Source organism: Anabrus simplex, chromosome X (assembly GCF_040414725.1).
Source record: "Anabrus simplex isolate iqAnaSimp1 chromosome X, ASM4041472v1, whole genome shotgun sequence".
NCBI classification, from domain to species: domain Eukaryota; kingdom Metazoa; phylum Arthropoda; class Insecta; order Orthoptera; family Tettigoniidae; genus Anabrus; species Anabrus simplex.
In genome coordinates, this window is record NC_090279.1 from 47,190,718 (window position 1) to 47,216,171 (window position 25,454).

Below are 25,454 nucleotides of genomic sequence, written 5' to 3' on the forward strand. Positions count from 1 at the left end.
GACCTGTTCATCCCATCACCTTCTTTCACCTCTGCACATCCACAATACACCGTAACAACAATAATAATAATAATAATAATAATAATAATAATAATAATAATAATAATAATTTATTTAATGTGTGCAACAGGTAGTTACAAGTTCAACTTATTTTAAGAATTACTATGTTAATAATAATCCTACTATTTCTGTAATATATGTGGTTTAGTTACAAGATTAATTTTTCTCAAGTAACAATGTTATTAGAAGAGTTATGTGTATAAGACACAGAGTTCTGTAAATATGTAAACAACATAATGAGTGAATAAATACTACTACTACTACTACACAGTTCTGTCGCCGAGATCTTACTGTTTCAGTGCCCCCTCAGTTGTTCGCCACCGTACTACGACTGAAGTGGGGTACGGGCCCTCTCCACTCCCGTGAAGGCTCCTTGTGAACGGCGTGCCAGAGTCCATCTCCCGGCAAAGGCCGAAGTGCGATGACACTACCGCCAACTCATCTGGGGACTGCACATATACTTCTAATCTGCGGCGAACATCACCACGACTTACCCTCTCATAGTAGCGGGAGAGGTGTATCTGAGGGTGCTTGAGGGGTCCGGGCGACCTCAACTGGGTATCGGCAGCGGCGGCAGGTCTAGCCTCAAAACTGTCAACATGTTGTTAATATTCTACAACAACAAGGACACTCTAAAACTGAAGTTAAACAAGTTTCCAACTATCTACTTCAAAAACAAAAATACTTAGAAATTTTCTTCAACTGGAAATAATTTTTCAAAATTCTTCTGTGTCACCCCAAGGAAGGACATTTGGAGGGGGTGGAAGTCTGTACCGCGAGGTACACCTCAACGGCGCGTATTCAAAACTAGCGCCTAAATGAACTCCTCTATTGGAAAAGAGTGAAACTGAAACGACACCAACTTAGAACTTTACTCAGAAGATGTCACCACTAAAATATGATGTAAATTTGTTATTGTGCAGTTTCCTTACCTGTGTGAATTTCTACTTGTTTTGTTTGCCATTCATCAAGAAGTTTGCACATTCTCCCTTAGATGACACTACCCAAAAAACTATGATCATCCACCCTGGTGCGAAGTGAAAGAATTTTGATTTAAAGAAGTTTTGTATTCATAACTTTTTTAATGATTGATGGTCATTTAGTTTTGGGTTGGCAATATTTACCTTTTCTTTCCGCCAGTTTTAGTCCAACCAATCACTAATTTCTGTAATTAATTTTCTACCAATCACAGTCTTCTTCTTCTTCTTCATCTTCTTCTTCCATTTTGAGTGTATCTTTCAAATTGACCAATACATTGAGAGGGTGTGGCAGGGTTCATCCGTGAAAGATCTCGAACCTTCCCTGAGGGTTTATAAACTGTGGCTTTGCACGTCTCTTGGCCAAATGATTGTCATCTTACCAAGAGTGTGCGTCAAAGCAGGAGGCGGGAGGCCTCTTTCATCAGGCAGCAGTTCGTCTACCAGGTAATGGCCACATAACATCTTTCTTTCGTGCTAGCTCCGCAGTTTAACCCGAGGGAAAGTTACGGATCATTAACTATGTAACCTTCTTTCCTAAAATGTAACTTTCTGCCGGCTAATCTAAAAACTTCATAAAATCTTCGACTGTAAATCGGGGATAGAGAGCGATGTACCGTCTCGAGCTCCCCTTCATCTTGGTTTGAGGTGACTACGTTTTGTAACTGTTTTTCTTCCTTTACGTAAGACATTAATGTATCCTTATAGGAGTCACCTCAGTAGTTTGGGAGTAGCCCCTGTTTCATCGGCCTAGTGCCCTTTAGGTTTTAAGAGTTCATATCTAGGAGTGCAAGTACACGCCTCCATTCATTTTGTGTTTCGGGCCATTTACTTAACCTGTTCTTTTCCGCAAAGGCCCAATAGGTTGGGTACAAGATAACCCTGTTTCAAATTTGTAAAGTGTACCTTGATGGCGAGTGATTGTAATTTTCGGATATTGCCTTGAATAGGCTAGAAGAAACTGAGAGCCTGTTAGCTCTTGTTCAATTTTGTGATTGTAACGAGTGCCTCTGGAAGGCTAGACATTGTATTTTGGGAGCAAGTGCTCCATGAATTTTGGGGGATTTCTGCCCTTGAGTAAAATTGTGCTCTGTAAATTTGAGCTCGTAGCTCAGGAAATGTAAAGTCTGCACCGCAAGGTACACTTCAACGGCGCGTATTCAAAACTAGCGCCCAAGTTGTCAAGGTTCTGAATCTTGGATTTTTTCACAATTTTGTTTTATGTTTGCTACTTGTACCTATAAAGATTGTTAAATTTTGAGTTCTGAAAATATAACCTTCAGTTAAGTTCTAAATTCAATTCTTGACATTGTAGTTAGACCCATTCACCCCAGCACCTTCTTTAACCTCTTTCTGCTCCACGGGTAACCCCGTATCAATAATAATAATAAACAGAACCCTCCCCTGTAGCTGTGGTTGTTGTCATTTAAACGCGGCAGTCGTATCTCAAAAACCTTGCCGAGAATCTCGGAAATGACATCGTCGGGCACATGGGTGATTTTTTATGTGAACAAAATGAATTTAAACCGCAACACGAGTACAACGGTCTAACTGAAACATATGAAATTGCTGTCAAGATTTACACACGTACAGAAAGCTTAAGAAAGTATTCACGTCTGTCGTAGCAACTGATATCATTATTACAGCCCTAGGTCTTCCCGTTTTATGCGACTGAAGACTGTCATCACGGGCCCTTCCGTTTAACGTGTAATATTCGCTATTAAATTCCACTAATGCCTCTTCCAGTCAATGTTCCATAAACAGGAAATCAAGTCTCCAACTTCTCGTGGTCGACAACCTTACAAACAATGGCACTTGGTCGCCCTCGTACCTAAAACTTATTTCACAGACAAAGACGCCGATGGTTTAGGATACAAATGTTGTTTTGAGCCGCACTATAAAACTCATTAACAAGGCCACAAAACTGTAAATTTGGGAAAGAATGTCGGAATTGAATATTTTTCTATCTCCTCTTCAGCTAACTGGAGGCCCAGACAGTTATCGAACCAAACATAAACTAATTGTTACCTTATTATTGAATTTCTGGTCACAAAATACAAGAGATTTGTTAAAATCTGGTCTTTATTCATAGTTTTTTGTTACAGGCTCGCACAGATAGTTTTTTTGCGCGATAAATCTCTGCTCGGTTATCGGAATATGACGTCGAAGGTTGGAGAGGTCATCCAGTCGGCAAGCGAGCTGGCTGGATTCAGCATGCGGGACTTTCTGAACACTCAAGTCAATGAAATAAATAGCAAGCCAGAGCTAAAGATACCACTATCAGAACTCGTAAGGATGTCGCTTCTCTTGGTGAGTGTTTGTTTCTCTGTAGCTGATAACAAGGGGTCAAGGGAGAGTTGATGTCAGGCTTGGAGTGGAAATTCACAATAATAATAATAATAATAATAATAATAATAATAATAATAATAATAATAATAATAATAATAATAGACCGCCTCGTAGCCATGATCGTTAGGGCGTTGAAGTCTAAACGCTCTGACAACGTGGTTACCCGGTTCGAGTCCCGTTAGTGGAAAAAAGTTCACAATCAGAATATTGGCCGGCAGGGTAGGGGAATTGCTGGTATTGTATTTCTAATCACTGGATAAGCCTTGATTAAATTCCAAACGAATCCGCAGTGCTCATGCGGGGTGAGGGCATATGACGCTGCTGCTGGTGATTCGACCGTCGGATGGAGACGTTAAGCCACGAGCAGTCCCCTTGCTGCTATTCGACAGGAGTAGGCGTAGGCTATGTGCCGGCACTGGTTCTCACCCTCTCCTCTCTAACTATCATATTTCATCTCATTAACATTTCTGATAAGAAAGGACATTCGGTCATAACAAAACCGCCACGACAGATTCATCTCACCTCATACACGACCCCGTAGAGAAAACGGTACATGGGTTGGACAAATAATAATAATAATAATAATAATAATAATAATAATAATAATAATAATAATAATAATAATGGCGAATATCCTCCGAGCAGGCCTGGTGCAGGTCTTATAGGTGACCTGAAAATCTCGGGGATGCGGCTCCTACTTAAGAAGACATCACAAACACACGGCCCCCGATTAACCAATTTAGGTTAAAATCTCGACACGGCAGCTAATCTGACCCGGTACCTATTGTACAAAACCATTTCGCCATGGAGCTGGGCAATTTAAGGACGAAATATCTCTATAGAGCAGTGGAATTTTCACAGAATTTGAGTGGGATATTTTGTGATTGATGAATGTTCAAACAAGGGATCGTGATGTAACACAAGGGTGAGCTGTCAGTGGTGGAGATAAGTCGAAGGAGAGCAAGTTAAGTGCGGTCTCTCCACACGAGCAATAGAGGAGAGCAAAGAGAGACTTTCAGGAGCTCATTTGCAGCAGGCACCAAGCTATACGGTTAAGTGCGGCCTCTCCACACGAGCAATAGAGGAGAGCAAAGAGAGACTTTCAGGAGCTCATTTGCAGCAGGCACCAAGCTATACAGTTAAGTGCGGCCTCTCCACACGAGCAATAGAGGAGAGCAAAGAGAGACTTTCAGGAGCTCATTTGCAGCAGGCACCAAGCTATACAGTTAAGTGCGGCCTCTCCACACGAGCAATAGAGGAGAGCAAAGAGAGACTTTCAGGAGCTCATTTGGAGCAGGCACCAAGCTACACAGTTAAGTGCGGTCAGTAGGCACCAAGCTATTCAGTTAAGTGCGGTCTCTCCACACGAGCAATAGAGGAGAGCAAAGAGAGACTTTCAGGAGCTCATTTGCAGCAGGCACCAAGCTATACAGTTAAGTGCGGTCTCTCCACACGAGCAATAGAGGAGAGCAAAGAGAGACTTTCAGGAGCTCATTTGCAGCAGGCACCAAGCTATACAGTTAAGTGCGGTCTCTCCACACGAGCTATAGAGAGGCTATCAGCAGCTCATTTGCAGCAGGCACCAAGCTATACAGTTAAGTGCGGTCTCTCCACACGAGCTATAGAGAGGCTTTCAGGAGCTCATTTGCAGCAGGCACCAAGCTATACAGTTAAGTGCGGTCTCTCCACATGAGCTATAGAGGGACAATCCTTATTAATAGTACATTACTCAATGCATGTAGTAATGATCAGTTCCACGTTTATCCTCCCGTCTCTTTGGACGCTCTGTCTGCCGGAATTATTAGTACCACACTGGATAGCATCCGTCATTGGACTTTGGATCTTAGTTTTGCTGTTGGCTGAACTACAGTCGAAGATTCCTCAGCCAACACGTGCGGGATCTCGCAGGACCCCTCTTTTCTTGATCTTCCCTAATGATACGACCATGGTAGGGGAGCTGCACATTTCTATTCATCCTGGTCAATAGAGTAGACCCGCATTTCAAATGCTCCTAATCTTCTGACGATGGCTTTCCTCACACCACCTTCGACAAGATCTGCTGCATGTCGTCAGTTTATTTCTACAGTATTCCTTCCTCAAAGAATGTGCGTGTAAAGTGTGCTAAGAGGCCACAGAATCAGGACTATGATGGCGCTTAGGTCATGCAGGCATAACACTTAAAACACTATCCCTGACAATGTCCATGTATAGAGTTATGTGTGTGTAATATGAGTGTCCGTGAGTTGACGTATTACAGCTCAGCTGTTTGTTCCCTTACTCCCAAGTCTTCCCAGCTCGAAGTTTCCAATATTTTCATTACACTACTCTTTGTCGGAAGCCACCCAGAGCAAATCGCGCTGCTCTCCTGTGGATCTTTTCATGTTGTTCTTGAGTAAAGTAATCCTGGTGAGTCTCTCACACGCTGAACGTGTCTTACGAACAACTCATATGCCTCTGGTTTACATCCTTACTGCGACCCCTAAATACACCCATAACTATATGAAGAGATGTGTAAAGCGCAGCTAGGTACTTGATCTATTTTCATAGCATCGACACAGTAATTAACATACAAGAAAACACCGCCGTTCAGTAAAACTGCCTTGCGGGATCCGCTCTTAATCATAATATGACCAGATAATGCTCCACCTGCTCTATTGCACTGGTTTTACTTTCTTGAAATGTAGGCAACAATTCTAGTCAAACAGCCCTCTCTTACTTGTACAGCCCTGTTAATACGCCTGCGAAGGTAATAGCGATGCAGTCCATCCGGCCTCCTGAATATAAAATATCTGCTGTATCTTGCTTGAACCCTGCTAGTTGATCCTCACGGAAAGGAATTTTCCTAAACACAAATTTTCTTCTATCAGAACAGTTTGAAACTTTGAAGATGTGTCCAATATAACTATAAAGAATATTTTCTTCAGCTTCCGCGCACCACATGTCAAGCTGGGGATACTATAGAGACTCTGAATTAATTTGGTATAGCTCCTTCATGCAAGCAGCCAAGTAACTGGGGAAGTGCTCCGAGATAAATAGGTAATTATGTCCAACATGGGCACATTTAGAGAAGATGTATGGTAGTATAATACAGGAGAAGTTGTAGTTATTACTGGCATTTATGTTCACTGTATCGATATTGTGGCCTCGTAAAGTTGTATATGCTGTCACCTGTGTGAAATACCTTGAACCGTCAGATATTCAAGTAATTTGCCTTTCTGAGACAAGAGTCCCTATCATCGATTTTGTTCTGCTCGTTGTTGTTGAAAGCACATTAACAACCCGAATGGAAGTTGGTATTTGGAACTTGGGTAAGCTATCGCCAGTCAGTTTTTCTTTCAATCATTTAGAAGTTATCAAATCTGTCAACAATTTCATCAGCCTATCAAATTATGTGATATCAAATAGATTATCCAATCGAAATGTATAAAAATGTATCCTTCCAGAAACAGCGGCTGTTACTCTATTTAAAGAGTGAATTTTTGAGCTAAGGTTTCTTGTAGTGATTGACTTGTGTGTGGCGAGGCAGTAGCCCGAACATGAGCTAATTAACAAGGTATGGCAGAACATTAAATATGTGAATCTCGGGAGGATTTCGATGTTTATAGCAAGCATGCGACTATTAGGGTGTCCGCATTTCTGTAAAATACATGTAGGGCTTATTCTCTGGTGATCGGTTTCCTTAATATAGAGAGGGTGACCAGGTAATACTAACCCCATGGGTAAAATACCCCTTCTGCGTTAAGGGTCTGTGATGTCAGAAAATTGTGAATAATGTATTACACAGCCCCGAAAACAGGCGTATTGTAAAATCATTGTGAACTAGAATCGAGGGTTCGAGCCCAGTCTAATGTAAAACTAGAAGCTACGGCTCCTTTCGATTCTGTGTATCGTTTGCAAAACAATTTATGGATTGGATACCAGGGTTCGATCCCTGACCTATGACATGTGCTCCTGAAGCTATGGCTTCTTTACGCGAAGTATGAGTTTTCCATTTGTAAAGACTAGCCTAATAATACCCCGAAACCTACTGGTCATCAGACTCTGACAGACATGAGTCCTCTCCCCCAGATATGTTGTTAAATATCAGAACATTCGAGCTCCTTATTGTAAATTTCTCGAGCGTTGAAATTCCATTTCTTGGTTCACGTTCAAATAGTTAGAAAGGAAAGAAAATCCAATTCCGAATATATTGTATTGGTAAATATCATCTCTGCACCTTACGATCTCTGCCCCGTGCAAGTAATTGCAATCAGTGTTCAGTGAGAAATTACCACAGGACGAGTTCTCCGCACAATAGTTACTTGGACTAGATGGGGCTGTAGTCTTACTCCGTTATAGAAATGTAGGCCACGACAGGGAGGAAATATAGCAAGGGACGTGGAATGGTCAGATACTTTAACAATTACCTAGAACAAAGTTCATGAAGCTCTCATGATGATAATTAACAAGTAGTTAGGATCAAGTTCATGAATCCTGTCAGAACACATAAAACTGCACCGGGAAACAGACGATTACATTACACAGGTAAATATTGCGCGCTATTTTGTTAACTGACTATCAAAGTTTTCAAACTGGGCTGAAGATCTAAAGTTATGTGTTTGTTTGACTGAGGATGGATAGATGAAGCCGAAATCAGTGTTCTGCCTTGAAGTACCAAATTTTCTGTCACGACCTCCTTTAGAATGTCATTTTAGTAATAGTTAACTGTTGAACTCTGTACCTCTTCCAGGTTCTCTTGCCCTTGATGCTAGCAGTTACACTGGCGAGCGCAGATCACTGTGCATCGTCTGTGGGCTCTAAGTTGGACGTGTCCGTGCATGGCCGCAAGAACGCCAGTGGACATTGGATGATAACGGTACCGTATATTCTCAACTGCATAGTTGTGCTTCTGTGTTGGATGAATAATATTTTATGTTATAAATACATGTTTCTTAGGGCTTTTTAATCAAAATGTTTGCATGCGCCATTCGAATTTAATCCAGCTTTCAAGTCACAGTAATACAGTTCGTGGAATTAATCTAACAGGTACTTGATATCAAAGTGCATCAAACCGCTGCCTTCGCGATATACAGTCCGTTCTGTAGCTCCGATGACGTCACGCAAAGAGGTGAACTGTTTCCTCTGTCCGACCAGTGCAATGCAAGGACATAATATGTATGTACTTTTTAATCATGAAATATTCACATATGTTGTATTTATATAACAGGTGAGATCATTACCAACTGTAATCGCATCACATCTCACAAGTCAGGTCTATGTAATTTTATCTAAGTAGGTTTGAAGTGTGATTTGCACGGTCGAAGCTCGAGGGGTTTTCTCTTCAGTTTACCCAACAAATAATTATTATGTATTAATAGGAATATGGAGACAACAAACGTACAATAATAATAATAATAATAATAATAATAATAATAATAATAATAATAATAATAATAATAATAATAATAATAATAATAATAATAATATAGTTTAATAGTAGAGCAAGACGGGCTCAAAAACAATGACATCGGCGTCAGCATTTTCATAAGGGGTCAGAGGAGCCTAATTTTAAGGCTAGCTGCCCTTCTCGACATGCCCCCCTCCCTATCGAAGTATCGCTAACCTCACAGCTGTTATCTCGACGGAACTTAGCCACGTGTTCGGAATTTTCAAAAGGGCAACGAACCCTAACCTCACTGCTATCACGTTGACGGGTCTTAGCCATGTGAATAAGTTCCCGACTCCACTTTTGCCAAGACCTCTCCTCACAGTGCATAGTTTTAAAGCTAAATCCTAATTTTGTTTTTCACCCCGTTTTTGCTACAGATATACTTACGTTATTGTTATAATACCAATCTGGTGAGCATGGAGTAGAGAGAGCATGATGAATAAGGAGGGGTCGGGTAAGGAGAAATGTAAAAAATCTAGAGAATATATTTTTTATAATTTTACATCGTGATTATAGAAATTGAAAATGTAATTTTAAAATGAATGATGATGTAATAATATTTTTAGATAATTTCCCCCCTTTTACACATAATTATTGTATTTACAACAATGAAATATTCATGAATACTATATACATAAAAATATCAAGGCATAACAACACCTATACGTCTTTGTACCCCTATGGTACATTCATAAGGGAATCACTATTCCACTGACATTTATCTTCATATGGAATTAATGAACATTTGTTCTGTTCAGTAGAAAAAAACATGATGTATGTGTGATGGTATTCTCATCTGTCTACAAGAAACTGCATTTGTAGATGCTAGTACATTACGATAGTGTGGAAATTGTAAATGGCTACCTGGGATTGAACGTACACCTTTTGCCTTTATTAGAGATTGAGAATTTTCTGTCACATATGCATACATTTTTGGTGCTAAACCAATAAACTCAGTCATAACATTAATACCACATTCACCTTTCATAAGACAAAAAGTTAAAAATAAAACAATGTAGCATTTTTGTTTTTTTGTATTCGTCATCACCATCATCATCATCAACGTCATCATTATTTGTATATTTTTTATTTCTGAAAATGTTCTTACATATTCATTACTTTATCGGGAAAACCATAATGTCACATATTCAATATTTGAAAGAAATTAGAAATTAAAATATATTTAGGAAACACTATTAGTGATTTTTATATTGCAATCATATGTAGAAATGATAAAAAACAAAATTTCAACTATTAAATAATATAGATAAATGAGGATGAGTGTGTCAGTAGGCCGGAATTTGGACACGGGGGCTAGATAATGACCACCAGGACATGGCAAACAGGCACATATTTAATAGAGGGGAAGGTTTACAAGATAATTTCCTCATGGTCGTGGCAGAAGGCCTCCATATTACAATATAAAGTTACCTATTTTAAAATTCCAAACTGTTTTGAAAGAAAAATAACCTTCTCTTACTGACAAGATTTAGTTGCCTGTGTGGAGTTTATACTGGTTGCACTTGAGAAAGGTCAACCCTAAATATCCTCTCAGTGGCTGAGTTGCTGACCAATAGGGAGACAGGGGTTAGGAAATCAAAAATAATACATGGCCCATGAAATCTGGGGGTAAGCTTACCCGCAGCTACAATTTATTTTTACCATAACCTTATCTCCGACTTTTAAATTGGTGGGCCTCCCTCCACGATCATACCTTTCCATAACCTTTTCGCGAGAAGCTTTAAGGTTACTTTTGGCCTTTATCCTTAGATCTCTAATAATATCGGGATCTATTTCCTTAAGTGACCAAAGATTAGAGAGAGGTGTGGGCAGGAACAAACTTGAGACAGGCAGGGGTAAAATGAAATGGCGTATGGCTTTTAGTGCTAGGAGTGTCCGAGGACTTGATCGCCTCGCCAGGTGCAGGTCTTTTGATGTGACACCTCTGGGCGACCTGCGTGTCGTGATGAGGATTAAATGATGAAGACGACACATAAACCCAGCCCCTGTGCCAGAGAAATTAACCAATTATGGTTAAATTTTCCGACCCTGCCGGGAATCGCACCCGGGTCCCTTGTGACCAAAGGACAGCACGCTAACCATTTAGCCGTGGAGCCGGACGAGGCAGGGGTGAACTTGTGTGACTCATGAACAGCTGAATTTAAAGCAAAAGGTAACCAATCCAACGAAGTATCCCACCTGGAATGATCTTCATGGTGAAAAGCAATCAATGCCGATCGAAGATTACGATTAACCCGCTCAGCCAGAGATGGTTCAGGGTAGTAAGAAGAAATTGTGAAATAGACAGGTCAAAACAGACTTTTCGGAAGAGGTTGGATGTGAAAGCCTTAGCATTATTGGAAACTATATTTTAGCAAGGACCAAAAGAAGCAAAGATGGTATTAGGGCACGAAATAGTAGACTGAGCGGTGGCCGGAAACAACCATGAAATGCTACACGCACCAGAATGAATGAGTAGTGGAGCAGTGGGGATCCCAAACACTTGGCGTCAGCACCCGAGGTCATTGACCCCGGCAAAAGGTCATTGACCCCGTGACGTCATGACAACGTGACCGTGACGTCACGACCACATGATCTAGTTTGTAAACAAAGCCATGCGGTTTTTTGACTGCTGTCAAGCTGACAACTGCCATCTTTAAGTAAGCACGCTTCGCTAACCTCAGTGCTGCCATATTTACGGCACTAAACTTCATAGCTACCACCTTAGGAACGTGGTGGCGGGCAATTTGAAATTCCACGTGCTCTTTTGTCAGCTTTCAGCGGCCATCTTTAAACTAGAGAGCATAGCTAATACCTTAGACACGTAGTGGCGGGCAATTTGAAATTCCATGCGCTTTTTGACAGCTGTCAGAGGCCATCCTTAAACAAAAGAGCATCTTGACTGGGCTAAATCCTCATGGGTGCTACCTCAGTCACGTGAGTGCGCGAAATTTGAAATTCCACGTGCTTTTATTTGCTACCTTAGGCACGTGGGTGTGTGAAATTTGAAATTCTACGTGCTCTTGTTTATAACCAAAGCTACGAGCAATTTGAAACAATTCGATATTTCATGTTACATGTTTATGCGATAATTTTTTGAATGCTAGGGGCTTAAATGTAAGTTATGCATTTCTTATTTCACTTTACGCATGACCTACAGGCTTATATCGCATGCCAACAGATTCAAATAGTATATATCCGAACCGAAATTTCAAGTTACATTTTAATCCGATAATTTGTTCGACTGCCAGGGGCTTAAATGTAAGCAATGTATTTCTTATGGCTCCCGGCGTTCTGTTTGTTTTCGCTCCTGCATGAGATACAAGCTTGTAACCTATACCAACACAGTGAAGTAATATGTTTCCGAACCGATATTTAATGTTACATGTTTTTACGATAATTTGTTCGACAGCTAGGGGCTTAAATGTAACCAATATATTTGTTATGGCACTAGGCGTCCGGTTTGATGTCACTCCTGCATAAGCTGCAAGCTTATAGCCTATGCTAACAGATTGAAATTATATGTTTCCGAACCGATATTTCAAATACATTTTTATGCGATAATTTATTCCACTGCTAGGGGCTTAAATGTAAGCAATGTATTTCTTATAGCGCTACCCGAACTGTTTATTTCACTTTCCGCGTGAGCTACATGCTAATAACTCATGCCAACACATTCAGATAGTATATTTTCGAACCCAAATTTCAAGTTACATGTTTATCAGATAATTTGTTCGACTGCTAGGAAATTAAATGTAACTAATTTATTTCTTATGGCACTAGACATTCTTATCAGAGCCCACGTATAGCCGGGCCTATGTATAATCGTCATCTTGCGGAATCGCCCATAGCCGTCATCTTTATCCACAAGAGGCCATGTACAGCCGCCTGCTTGTGCAATCGCCCATAGCCGTCATCTTTCTCCAAAGAAGCCAGTGTATAGCCGCCATCTTGTGCAATCCACCATGACCGCCATCTTTCTCCATAAGAGCCTGTGTATAGCCGCCATTTTGTGCAATCACCCATAGCCGTCATCTTTCACCAAAGAAGTCCGTGTATAGCCGCCATCTTGTGCAATCGCCCATAGCCGTTATCTTTCTCCAAAGAAGTCCGTGTATAGCCGCCATCTTGTGCATTCACCCATAGCCGTCATCTTTCTCCAAAGAAGCCAGTGTATAGCCGCCATCTTGTGCAATCGACCATGACCGCCATCTTTCTCCATAAGAGCCTGTGTATAGCCGCCATCTTGTGCAATCACCCATAGCCGTCATCTTTCTCCAAAGAAGCCCGTGTATAGCCGCCATTTTGTGCAATCACCCATAGCCGTCATCTTTCTCCAAAGAAGTCCGTGTATAGCCGCCATCTTGTGCAATCACCCATAGCCGTCATCTTTTTCCAAAGAAGCCCGTGTATAGCCGCCATCTTGTGCAATCACCCATAGCCGTCATCTTTCTCCAAAGAAGTCCGTGTATAGCCGCCATCTTGTGCAATCACCCATAGCCGTTATCTTTCTCCAAAGAAGTCCGTGTATAGCCGCCATCTTGTGCAATGACCCATACCCGTCATCTTTCTCCAAAGAAGTTCGTGTATAGCCGCCATTTTGTGCAATCACACATAGCCGTCATCTTTCTCCAAAGAAGTCCGTGTATAGCCGCCATCTTGTGCAATCGCCCATAGCCGTCATCTTTCTCCAAAGAAGCCCGTGTATAGCCGCCATCTTGTGCAATCACCCATAGCCGTCATCTTTCTCCAAAGAAGCCAGTGTATAGCCGCCATCTTGTGCAATCGACCATGACCGCCATCTTTCTCCATAAGAGCCTGTGTATAGCCGCCATTTTGCGCAATCGCCCATAGGCCTTCTCTTAAGAGCCTGTGTACAGCCGCCATCTTGCGCAGTAGGTCCCTCAGCTAGCTTTCTCTAAAAGAGCTTGTGTATAGCCGCCATCTTCCACAAGCGCCCCTAAGACGTCTATATAGAGCCGCCATCTTGCGCAAGCGTCCCTAAGCCTTCTCATAAGAGCAGCCGCCATCTAGCGCAAGCGCCCATAGGCCGTCTCATAAGAGGCTATGTATAACCGCCATCCTGCGCAAGCGCCTGTAAGCCGTCTCAAAAGAGCAGCCGCCATCTTGCGCAAGCGCTTCTAGGCCGTCACATAAGTGCAGCCACCATCTTGGGCAAGCGCCCTTACGTCGTCTCATAAGAGCTGCTGCCATCCTGCGCAAGCGCTCCTATGGAGTCTCATAAGAAGCTGTCTTGCGCTGTAGGTCCCTCAGCTAGCTTTCTCTAAAAGACCTTGTGTATAGCCGCCATCTGATGCAAATGGCTTAAAACTATGGATAGTCCCTTATCAAATTGGCGGTTGTGAGGGTAGGCTCGCTCTCTTAGGCGTCGGGAAGGTCAACTAGGTTTTAGAGTAAGGTTAGGCCCTTCAAGATAGCGAATGTAGGGTTAGAGTCGCTCTCTTATGCAAAATCCGCAAATCGTCATTGCTCACCTGCTATAACTAATGACCTTGCATTGGAACCTACATTCCTACACTACTAGACCTGGGTTGCTGACTCAGCAAGAAAGTGCTGACTCATTTCCGGGAGTTGAACTGTCTTTGCTCCTCTACTGTCTCAGTATCTACGTAAATTCTGATGTGATAAGTTTGAAGAAGAAACATCCAATATACAGTACTTAAATTAATGTAAAGTTATGCCTTTCAACAATCACAATTATCCACAGAATCCTCCCAATCCTTATGAATTACAATCGCAAATACAACTTGTAACATTCACTTAGCTCGCCTCAATTGATCACCTGATGGGTTTGGCGCGCTTTCTACAGTACGTCCTGTGTATTACGAAGGCACTGATCAAACTCAAACCTGCTTTACATGTGCTAACCACTAACGACTTTAGGAACGCACAAGGAATAGCAGTGAGGTATCTCATAGCAGAAGCAATTACTTACATTTCTAGTGTTATCGCTGGGACTTAGGCAAGCAATTTAAATTATATCTGCCTTCTTCCTATTCGGCTTGCCCCAAGACAAGCAGTCTGCTTGTTCGCGACATGGTCACCGGATGCGCTAGAACTTGGTAGTTAGCAGAATATATACTTCGCATACTCTACTCTAAGGAGGCTGTGGATTTGACCATTCATTTCAGCCAAGCAATCTCTGAATGGAAATCAACCAAATTGTGCTTCTTTGGGTTCGCCGACTGTTTGCGAAGTTTGTTCGTGTGTTTTACGTATGTGATTGTGTTGTCCTCCGTGGTTGAGGTTTTATGCAATGTTTCCACTAAATTCTTAAGTTTAGATGTCAACAAGACGACAGCCATCTTGTTGTAGTTTCTTGTTTGTCGTTGATTGTGAAATTTCTCCTTGAAATGTATACTGTGTTTTAGGTGTCCTTTAAACCAACTAAGGAACGGTAGCCATGTTTTGTTAGTATTCAAGCATCGTATATTTCCAGTATGATTTTCAATGTTTAAGTTATTGTTCTTTGTTATTGTGTGTGTCAGATAGAAGATAACGAACAATTGTCTGTCGTCTATGTAGGAAGTCAGGTGACACTAGATCCAGTGTATAACTTTTTCTGTGACGTACGTCATTCAAGGATTCACGGATTTTGTGGTGGCATCTGTGATGTGGAAGTTCAGGATCTTACTAGCACTGCTGACTCGTGGATGTGCCCATCGTGCGAATTACTAAGAAATTCGCAATCTTCTTCCGTAGTTGGCGCTTAGTTAATAAACCTGTCCCATCTGCGATAAATTTGTTGAAAGTTACCAGAGGTCTTCGTATTCATTGGTCCCCAAATCATCCCGAAAAGCCTATTAAAGGAGATGGTACGATAACGACATCACGGGATTCTTTTTATGAGAAACTGACTTCGTGTAAGAAAAATATACATATGTTGCGCCGTATTCCCAAAGGTGCTGAGTACTTCGTCGCCCTGAAGTTTATGTCACGTAATAGAGCGTTGCATTTCAGAGAATACTGAGGTCTGCTGGAGGGGTCTACTGCTTTTCGCTTATATTGATCTTCGGGTCCCTGGTAAATTCCCAAATATAAAGCCATCTCTTGTAACCAGTATTAAGCATAACTTATAGGAATTTCAATTATCATCTCATTAAGTGATACTACTAATCAAAAATACATATTGTGGAATATTTTATTGATCGTGTCTACTCTAGTGGATTTTTGTAAGGTGTGGACTGTGGGTTAGAATTCACCCACGGTAACCTCTGTCTGTCGTAAAAGGCAACTAAAAGGGGACTGAGTGGCCGCCGATATAAGTGGCCCCTTCAATGTCGTCAACAGCCTCCTCTGCGGATGGATGGACGAATTGAGGTCACGGCACTCTCTTGTCCTTGGGGTGAGAAATTCCCCTAAAGGCGGATGAAACTATACATATTGGTCAACGGCATATAATGGAGAAGGCAACGGGAAACCACTCCGTTAAGGATCCTAAGGATATCCCAAGTAGAATCCAAACCATGGGAGCTGACATTAATGAGGAAACGTTAATTACTGATGATGGATTTCGGACCCCAATATCTGGTAGGAGACGTAAGAGGGCTTCTCAGGTCATTAGCAAGCGAAATCCCCCTAAAACCGCCACGAAGGTGGGAACATGGAATGTACGAACGCTATTGAAAACTGGAAAATTGGATAAATTGAAAGAAGAGATGAAGAACAACGAGGTAGATATATTAGGTATACGTCAGGCAAGATGGGAAGGAAATGGAGATTTCTACTGTGATGAGATTACAGTAATTTAAGTGGCGGAGAGAAAAGAGGAAAAGCATGGAGTGGCAGTTATAATAAGAGGACAATGGTCAAATAATATTAATGATGGTGAAAATTAATAATGCACCTGAGGACTTGGTAATAGTTCACACATATTTCCCAACATCGGCTCATGATTTGGAAGAAGTGGAGACTATGTATGAGGATACTGAAGAACCATTAAAACTAAGAAAAAGATAATGTCGCTATAATGGTCAATTTTAATGAAATAGTGAAATCCCGTACAGGCAACAAGGCAGTAGGAAATTTTGGTCTGGGGGAAAGAAATGCAAGAGGTGAAACTTCTGTAGATTCCTGCAGTCAAAATGATATGGTTATTACAAACACATTATTTGAAGTTCCTCTTAGAAGAAGGAACACGTGGGAGTCGCCGGATGAAAGACGATTTCAGTTAAAGGATTAAAGTCAGATTAGAGAAAAATGCGGAGGAGAAAGAGAAATGGACCAAAAGCATTGCTGAAAAGATCGAAGAAAGTAAGAAAAAGGGAAAACAGGATCAATTTTATAAGAAAGTCAGTGCCCAACACTACAAAAATAGAACCAAATATGCAGTAGTAAAAATGGAATATTACTGGTAGACAACGATAAGATATGTGCTCGCTGGAAACAATACATGGAAGAACTGTACGATGATAAGGACTTCAGGAATGAAAACAATCTAATTGAAGATATCAATGAGTGTGGAAGAGGAATGCAATGTCCTCCAACCATGAGACATGAATTTTAACATGCCATTCGGGGTTTGAATGTAGGAAAACAATCGGTGTTGATGATATCCCAGCAGAATTAGGGAAACATTTAGGTATCAACATAAAGACCAATTATTCAGAGTAATAAATAAATGCTACGAAAGATGAATCGTGGCAGAAGATTTCACACAACGCAGAACCATTACCATACAGAAAATAGGAAGGACAGGTGGCCGCACCAATTAGAGAACACTTTCTATATTAACACATGGCTCAAAGATACACATTAATATTGTCAAGAACAAAACAGGAGATAAGTATGTTGGAGAAGACTAATTTGGATTTAGAGAAGGCAGAGGAAGAAGAGAATCAATTCTGGCCTTAGGCATGTTAGTGGAGAGAAGGATGGAAATGAATAGAACAACTTATCTTACCTTCATTGACTTAGAAAATGCTTTAGACAATGTGAACTGGGAACTACTGTTTAGAACCATGAGGAAAATTGGACTGGACTGAAAGGATAGAAGAATGTTTAATCAACAGTATCTGAACCAAAGCAAAAAAATAATCATCAAACAGGTAGAAGAAAAGGCCAGTATTAGAAAAGGAGTTAGACAAGGTTGTCCCCTATCAACGTATTTATTTAATACTAGCTGATGTACCTGTGCTTCGCAACGAAATTCTACATTGTATACATCATTCTAGGTTAAGTAGTGTACACGTTGTAAGCAAGATTGTATTAAATTGCATAGCTCTTAACGTTACCATAGAAACGCGACGGGGAGGTCACCAAACGTCTTCTCATACGAAGACTGGGTTAGGGAATTTTCATTGTAATGTTACGCCCGCTTACCTACCGTCAGTCACTGTCAGGTTGGGAGTTTTCATTATAATGGCAGACACTCACTCTCCACCTGCTTTTTATATGCTCAGAAATATTGCCTTTATGGTTTATCCCAACTGAAATTAACATACATCATTACAATAGTTTCGGTAGGAATGGCGCAATTTAAAGCAATGCTATTATATGAAAGACTCGATACATTTTTTCACTTTTAACGAACAGTACTACGCTACTAATCTAACAGTCCAAAGTTCCAGAGCTGGAATGGCCAAGCCGCAGACAACCGTTTTCCGTGAACTCTCTTCGTTTTTCGGCGGGGAGGGGGGTCGAATAGTGGACATGCCCAGGGCGAAAATTATTCCCTTTTACTAATCTGTTTCCTAGGATTATTCTATGAGTCGGGAAATCTCAATTCACTACACTGGCCGCGGAAAAATCTATATGACTTGGAATATGAATATGAAAATTTCTCCTCCAAGCCAGAGGAGGAAGCCTTTTCACTGCTAATTTGGAATAAAATGAATGTAGAATCTAATAAAAGTGAAAAGGGAGAAGCTTTTCTTAAGGAACGGCTCTTTTCAGGGTTGAAGTTTGAGTTATTTAGTGAATTGTGGTGCTATAATTTGGAATAGGCCTAATTATCATTTTAAGTCCAGGTCATACTGCTACTACTACTACTACTAATAATAATAAGTAAGCCTCTGCCTTAGGCCTAAGTGTGCAACTGCTCAATCAAAACAGCGCGTCATAGTAGAAATCGAACAGGTGGAATACTATGATGAACCAGTGTGTTACGTATCAGCAGTATCAGAAAATGTATGAACCAGAGGAATGGAATGCTAAAGAAAAAAGATTTCCAACTCCCCAGCTATTTCCCGCCAATATTCAGTCAGTCTTTTATACGCGGTACACAGCAGTAATCCCATCTATCGGATATGAGTGGCAGCATAAGAGACAAAGCAAACAATAGTCAATGTAATTTTAGGCCTTCACATTTAGTTTTCTTCCGACTCTGAAATACCACTCTTATCACAGTCGGTACGGTAAAACTGAATGAAACATAAAATGATCGGAAATTGTATTCTCTATAACGTTTATTACGTAGTACTTTTCGATAGGACCAATAACATAGGTATTTAAAAATTAAATTTTGGGCACCTCCCCGTAAAACACATTTTCATCCAGCTTAGCCTGTAGTTTTTATTCCCAACTCTATATACCGATTTTCATTAAATTCGGTTAACCCAATTTCTCGTGGCTCGGCGTTGATATGGACTCAGTAACAAAAATACAAATTCATGAATATTTCTGTTATCACAGCTGGTACACTAAAAATGGTCGGAAATGTAACTCTATAAAACTTTAGTTATGTAGTATTTATCGATAGGACCAATAATAAGAGTTAATAATGAGAATTCAATTTTAGCCAACCCCTAAACTATCATTTCACTCAGCGTGAATAAAATTATTTATAGCCTAGATTTTAGTGGGTCATCCACGGACTTTACATACCGATTTTCGTTAAATTCTGTTCAGCCGTTTTCTCGTGATGAGTGTACACACATACATACATATATACATACATGCATTTCTATCTTCACGAACGTCAACAATGTGTGAAAGCTAATATGTAATATTTCCCTCGTGGCGTCACGTGAATAGAGGAGTCCCTCAAAGCTCTGTACTCGGACCTTTTCTTATCGCACTTTTTGTGAATGGCGTATCATCGAATTTAAGACATTGCAAATACTGCAGTACGCTGACGACCTTCAACTCTACACAGACTCTACAGCACAAGACCTTCAGGAAAGTATAGACTTAATAAACATTGACTTACAGACTGTTAGTTAATGGTCTGCTGCCAACGGCCTTCCAGGGAGCCCTATAAAGTCACAAGCAATCCTTCTTGGCCATCAAAATCAAATTGCGAGTATTAATAAACGTCCATTGCCGAGAGTAATCCTTCAGAATGTTGCAATCCCTTTTGTACCACAAGTGAACAACCTCAGCGTTATCATGGAAGAACGCATGATTTGATCTGGACATATCTTACATATCTGCCAAGAGGTTTTATCTGATCTTCATTCTTTATATAAATATAAATATATATTTCCACTAAAACTGCCTGGGTCCATAAAAAGTAGTCCAGCCAAGTCTTATCTATTGGTACACAACCTGGAGCCGTACCGATATCAAGTAGTCCATCCAGACGTTATCTACTGCTACACTGCCTGGAGCCTGAAGAAGTAGTCCAGCCTGGTCATATCTACTGCTACACTGGGTGGAGCCGTATGAAGTAGTCCAGCCTGATCATATCCACTGCTACACTGTCTGGAGCCGTAAGAAGTAGCCGAGCCAGGTCATATCTATTGCTACAAAGCCTGGAACATTAAGAAGTAGGCCATCCAGGTCATATCTACTGCTACACTGCCTGGAGCCATGTGAAGTAGTCCAACCAGGTCATATCTACTGCTACACTGGCTGGAGCCGTCAGAAGTAGTCCAGCCTGATCATATCTACTGTTACACTGCCTGGAGCCGTCAGAAGTAGTCCAGCCTGATCATATCTACTGCTAAACTGCCTGGAATCATAACAAGTACTCCCTCCCTGTTATCTGTGATTGGCTGTTGATTTCCTCCAATCCAAACTTCTAACATTATTTTTACCTATGGTAAGCAGATGTCGAAGGCTTGGAGCACGTCGTCAATCTTCTTGGTGAGCTTAAATTGTTCACAGCTATGCAGAGCAACCGAACACAAAATGCTATTTAATATTTAAAAGTTAATTCTCGACATAGTTACGAGTTACCCAGCAAAATTGGTTATTGAAGCTGGACATGAGACATCAGAAGCGTCGTTTAATAAACAAATGGCTTGTTGTACATGTTGTCCAATTTCACAGCAGGAGAATGATGTCCAAAAAACCGAAAATCCGGTTTTTATAAAATCAGATTTAAACACACGAACAATATACTGAATAAAATGGAACTGCGATTTTCAGTCATATCTAAGAATAAGGAACAAACAGCATATCTGAGAGTACATTGTTGGTTATCCGTAAGTTGCGGCTCCAATTTCCACGCTATGCTACGGCGATGTGATGTGATAGTTGTGCTTCGGCCTCCGTAGTGACGTGCAAGAAAATTATCACGAGTATGATGAGGCAGGATTGTTTCAAATGCGTGCTCCATATTCACCTTGGAATTACAGTGGATTGTCAACTAAATGTAGGCTATAATTTTCCATGTCTAAGGTTTGCGATCTTCGTTGCAGGTTGACACGCGACGACTGACATCGACGGAGGAGCAATGGGAATTAGCCGTGAGTGTCCACCAAGAAAGATTATGTGATAGCAGTGAAATTGAGCAGCTTGTTTCGGTGACTACTGTACATCCACCAGTATACGGTAAGTTTCTGATCGTTGTAATGAAACTCTCATACACACTCGGTATCCCTTAACTCAAAGAAGTAGGACCCCAGTGTTTGTGGGCGGTTATCAGGGGCTATCAGATAGAGAGCGTGATTGTGTCAGTCTCCTACCTGTTCGATATTGTAGACTGGACAACGCGTTCTGATATTCCGGAGAGGATTGGAATTAATTACAGGGAGCGAAGAATAATAGAAACTCTAGTGGTCAGAATAATGGAAGCAACAATCCGCCAGCGAGCGGGCAGGTGTGTAGTCTGCCTCTCCTACAGTTTAATGTGTACATCGAAAAGGCAATGTGGGATATAGAAAAGTAGTCATTGTTCTGGAGGAAATGAAAGAAATCTTAAACATGAGCAGTGGAATGTAGAACATAAGGCAGGTGATATTGGACTAGGAATTGTACTGATTAAGGTGGTAGAGGAATTTCGGAAACTAGGAAGTAGCATAACCAATGAAAGGAGAAACTAGCAGGACATATATCGAAGGATAGGATTTGCTAAGGGAAGCCTTCTTGCAAACGAAACCTTCTTGACTCAGGTGTAGAATATATTGGAAGTGGAAAGTGTTTGTAGTAGGTTTTATTTTTAAACATTTTTAAGTAGTACTTACTGTATGATCTGGTGTGTTGTGATAGAATATTTTATTTCTATTCCATGTAACTACCTAACCTGTACAGTGTAATTATTTTTCAATATGTAACCGGCACTTCAGCGGCTACACCGAACACAGTTAAAGGGAGGAAATTAAGTGCAGTTACAGGGTACCTAAAACACTACACACACAATAAAACATATGATGAACTACGCGGAACTGCGCCGATAACAACACTGGGGAAACTTGTTGATAATAAACCAGGAAACTGGGAAACCTTACCGAGGGCCATGGAGGTGCGAAAGTTGCAGTTTTCCGAAAAGCCAACAGTGATCTCTTTTCAAAATATTATTTACGAAATCGGCAATACACATTAACTTTCGAAACAAATTCGCCAGTACACCAAATCTAGACGCACGATATACAAGTTCTTTGACAAATATAGTTTTAGATGTTCCTTGCCTGAAGTTCAAAGAGTTAAGCAAATACATCTCAGTACAAAACAAATTCCACAAATACAATATCAATATCATCTATTAATCCATAACTTGGCTAAGAACTAGGCTTTGAACGCTGTCTTGCAAGGAAGCGAGAACAATGGGCAGAAGGAACGAGTGTACATCCTTTGGTGGACAGAGTAGAACAGTCAAAGCATTTGTAAAAGGATCAAAAAGCATTTTGAAGTGTAGTGTGATTATCCATGTGGACATTCATGTGGTATTTATTGAATAGGTGGATCAAAGATCACCTTTATTATTTTTGAAATTTATAGGTAAACTGTGAACTCCAGGCTGATGAAAGGACCTTTGGTGTAGTGACAGTTTGTTTTGTTTGTTTTTGGAAAGTCAACTTAAAGAAAATCATGGTTGTTTGTGAAGTGACTGTCAGGTATCGTTAGTGAGAACGTTTCCAGAAGTGATCGCCTTTTCCCCGAGTAATATTATGTTAAGGTCGAGCGTGGCTGGGGTGAGGAAGATATTGGAAGTGGAAAGTGTTTGTAGTGGGTTTTATTTGTAAACCTTTCTGGTGTGTTATTTGTATTCCATGTAACTACCTAACCTGTACAGTGTAAGCATACTGTATTTGTAACTAGTAGATTACATTTCTATATTTACAGGAACAGTCCAGAAAGTCTGTGACACACATTTTTGAACAGGGTTTGTTGGCCTTTGTTAGTTACGCATTCGAGAAATATGATCTTACTATTCTGGAAATTGAAGGATCGCGATCGTTTGTGTTCGAGAAAATGGTTCAAAGATCGCGACCGCTGAAAGAGTTGTGATTGGTCAATCCGGGCAAGCTCGTGTGTTCTGATTGGCTACTGCAAGGGCAGAGTTCCCTTTAAAAGGTGCTAGGTCGTGAGAAGTCTTAAGTCTCTGAGCCGTCTTGGTCTTGACCTGCCGAGCCTGCCGAAGTTTTCGACGTCGTGAACGTCTCGTCGGAACCAGCCTGGCCAGTTTTGGGGTAAGCCCTGTTGCTTTCTGTCCAGTTTTAAGGTCTATTTAGTTTTCCTTGGTGTATCACAGGAGTTTGCCCTAATCGCCACTCTGTTGATCAGATGTGAAAAGCAAGTTTTAACATCACTCTAAAATGTAATAGTATTTCGTGCTTCCTCTTACCTTCAATATTGTATTTGTGGAATTTCTTTTGTACTGAGATGTATTTGCTTAACTGTTTGAACTTCAGGCAAGGAACATCTAAAACTATATTTGTCAAAGAACTTGTATATCGTGCGTCTAGATTTGGTGTACTGGCGAATTTGTTTCGGAAGTTATTGTGTATTGCCGATTTTGTAAAAAATATTTTGAAAACAAGAGATCACTGTTGGCTTTTCGGAAAACTGCAACCTTGGCACCTCCATGGCCCTCGGTAAGGTTTCCCACTTTCCTGGTTTATTATCATCAAGTTTCCCCAGTGTTGTTATCGGTGGATGTTTTATTGTGTGTGTAGTGTTTTAGGTACCCCGTACCTGCTGAAGTACTGGTTACACTTCTACTCACCATTCAGGCGTCGTTAGTGGAAGTGTTTGTCTGAACCGAGAAACATGGTAAGCAAAGAAGGAGAGTAGAGACCTTTGAAATGTGGTGTTAGAGAAGAATGCTTAAGGTAAGTAATTGGAACTCGTGTCCTTGTCTCGAGGTTGTGCACTTCTTTCCTGCAGCACTCCTAATGGAGGTGAACATGTTTAACTAGATACCTGCAGTCCTGCCAACATTAAGTTTCTCAAAACAGTGGGAAAAAAGCATGGGCACACTTGAATTTCAAGTCATTGTGTTAACTATTACACTACGGAGCTCAAGGTGAGATTGGACGATCAAAGCAAAAACGAAGAGCAGGTGACAGGAGGGCGATATGGGACAAGTACGAAAAACAGTTTAGGCTTTTGACGGAGAACAGGAACAATGTACAGGGAGCGGTGGGAGGGAAAATTTCGAAAGACAGGTACGCTAACATTTTAGGGGGAAGGTAACTGAGGGAAAAGGGATTAAGTCAAGGGGAGTTTTCACTAGAGTATCCGTGAGGCACCGCTGGTAAAACACAGAGGGAAATAGGGGGAATGAAAGTGTTACAGGAAATAGGGAGATCAGAGGAAAGGGAAACGTAGAGTAGAGGGCGTGGAAAAGGATCACGAGAAGGAGAAAATGGAGGATGAATTAGGATCGGCGAACATCAAAGAAGATTAGCGAGACTGGTAGGGGAGGGGATGTAATAAGGTGGAAGGGGTCGAGGCTCTGGTCATTGGAGAATCTATTGTTAGGCTCGCGAGAAATGCGTGGAGGAAAGGGAACCAAGGCGGAGGAAGTCAGATATTGACGAAAGAGGAGGGTAAGGATTGTGTGGTAGTTTCACTGTTGGTACGAACAACGTACGACAAGCAGGAATAACTACCGACATAGAGTGGGATCTTGTTATGAAGCTGAAGGGGGACTATTAGTGGGATACATTTGTAGGAGGGATGTTGAGTGAAGGGGTACTTTAAATGAAAGTGAGGTGTAGGTATGTGTGAGACTGAGAGTGAGATGTGTGTGTGTAAGTAGGGGTTTGTTTAGAAGAGATATAGGGAGGTGAGTGTACAGGGACATGGCAGTTGTAAGGAGAAGCACGCAGTAGATATTTATTTACCACATGTTATATAAGGAGTTGGATCGTGTCTAAGAAGTGACGTAATGATGCGGGAATTTCTTCCGGAACTGGAGTGTTTATTGTACAGATAGGATGTAATGGATATGAGGGGGAGTTTTATACGGGTTAAAGAAGCATTTGTTATCTATTAAAATGTTAAAGTTG

The 25,454-nt window shown here is 41.0% G+C and overlaps 1 protein-coding gene across 1 annotated transcript in view; it reads left to right on the forward strand.

The window, feature by feature from the left end:
* The first annotated feature begins 3,329 nt into the window (after positions 1–3,329).
* The window catches only part of LOC137503087 (hemolymph lipopolysaccharide-binding protein-like), a 39,932-nt gene continuing 17,807 nt past the window's right edge, over positions 3,330–25,454 (forward strand). The window contains exons 1-3 of the mRNA XM_068230537.1: positions 3,330–3,347; positions 8,116–8,241; positions 21,420–21,552. Coding sequence (XP_068086638.1) covers positions 3,333–3,347; positions 8,116–8,241; positions 21,420–21,552 — 274 coding nt within the window. The 5' untranslated portion in view covers positions 3,330–3,332. The remainder of the gene's footprint in view (positions 3,348–8,115; positions 8,242–21,419; positions 21,553–25,454) is intronic.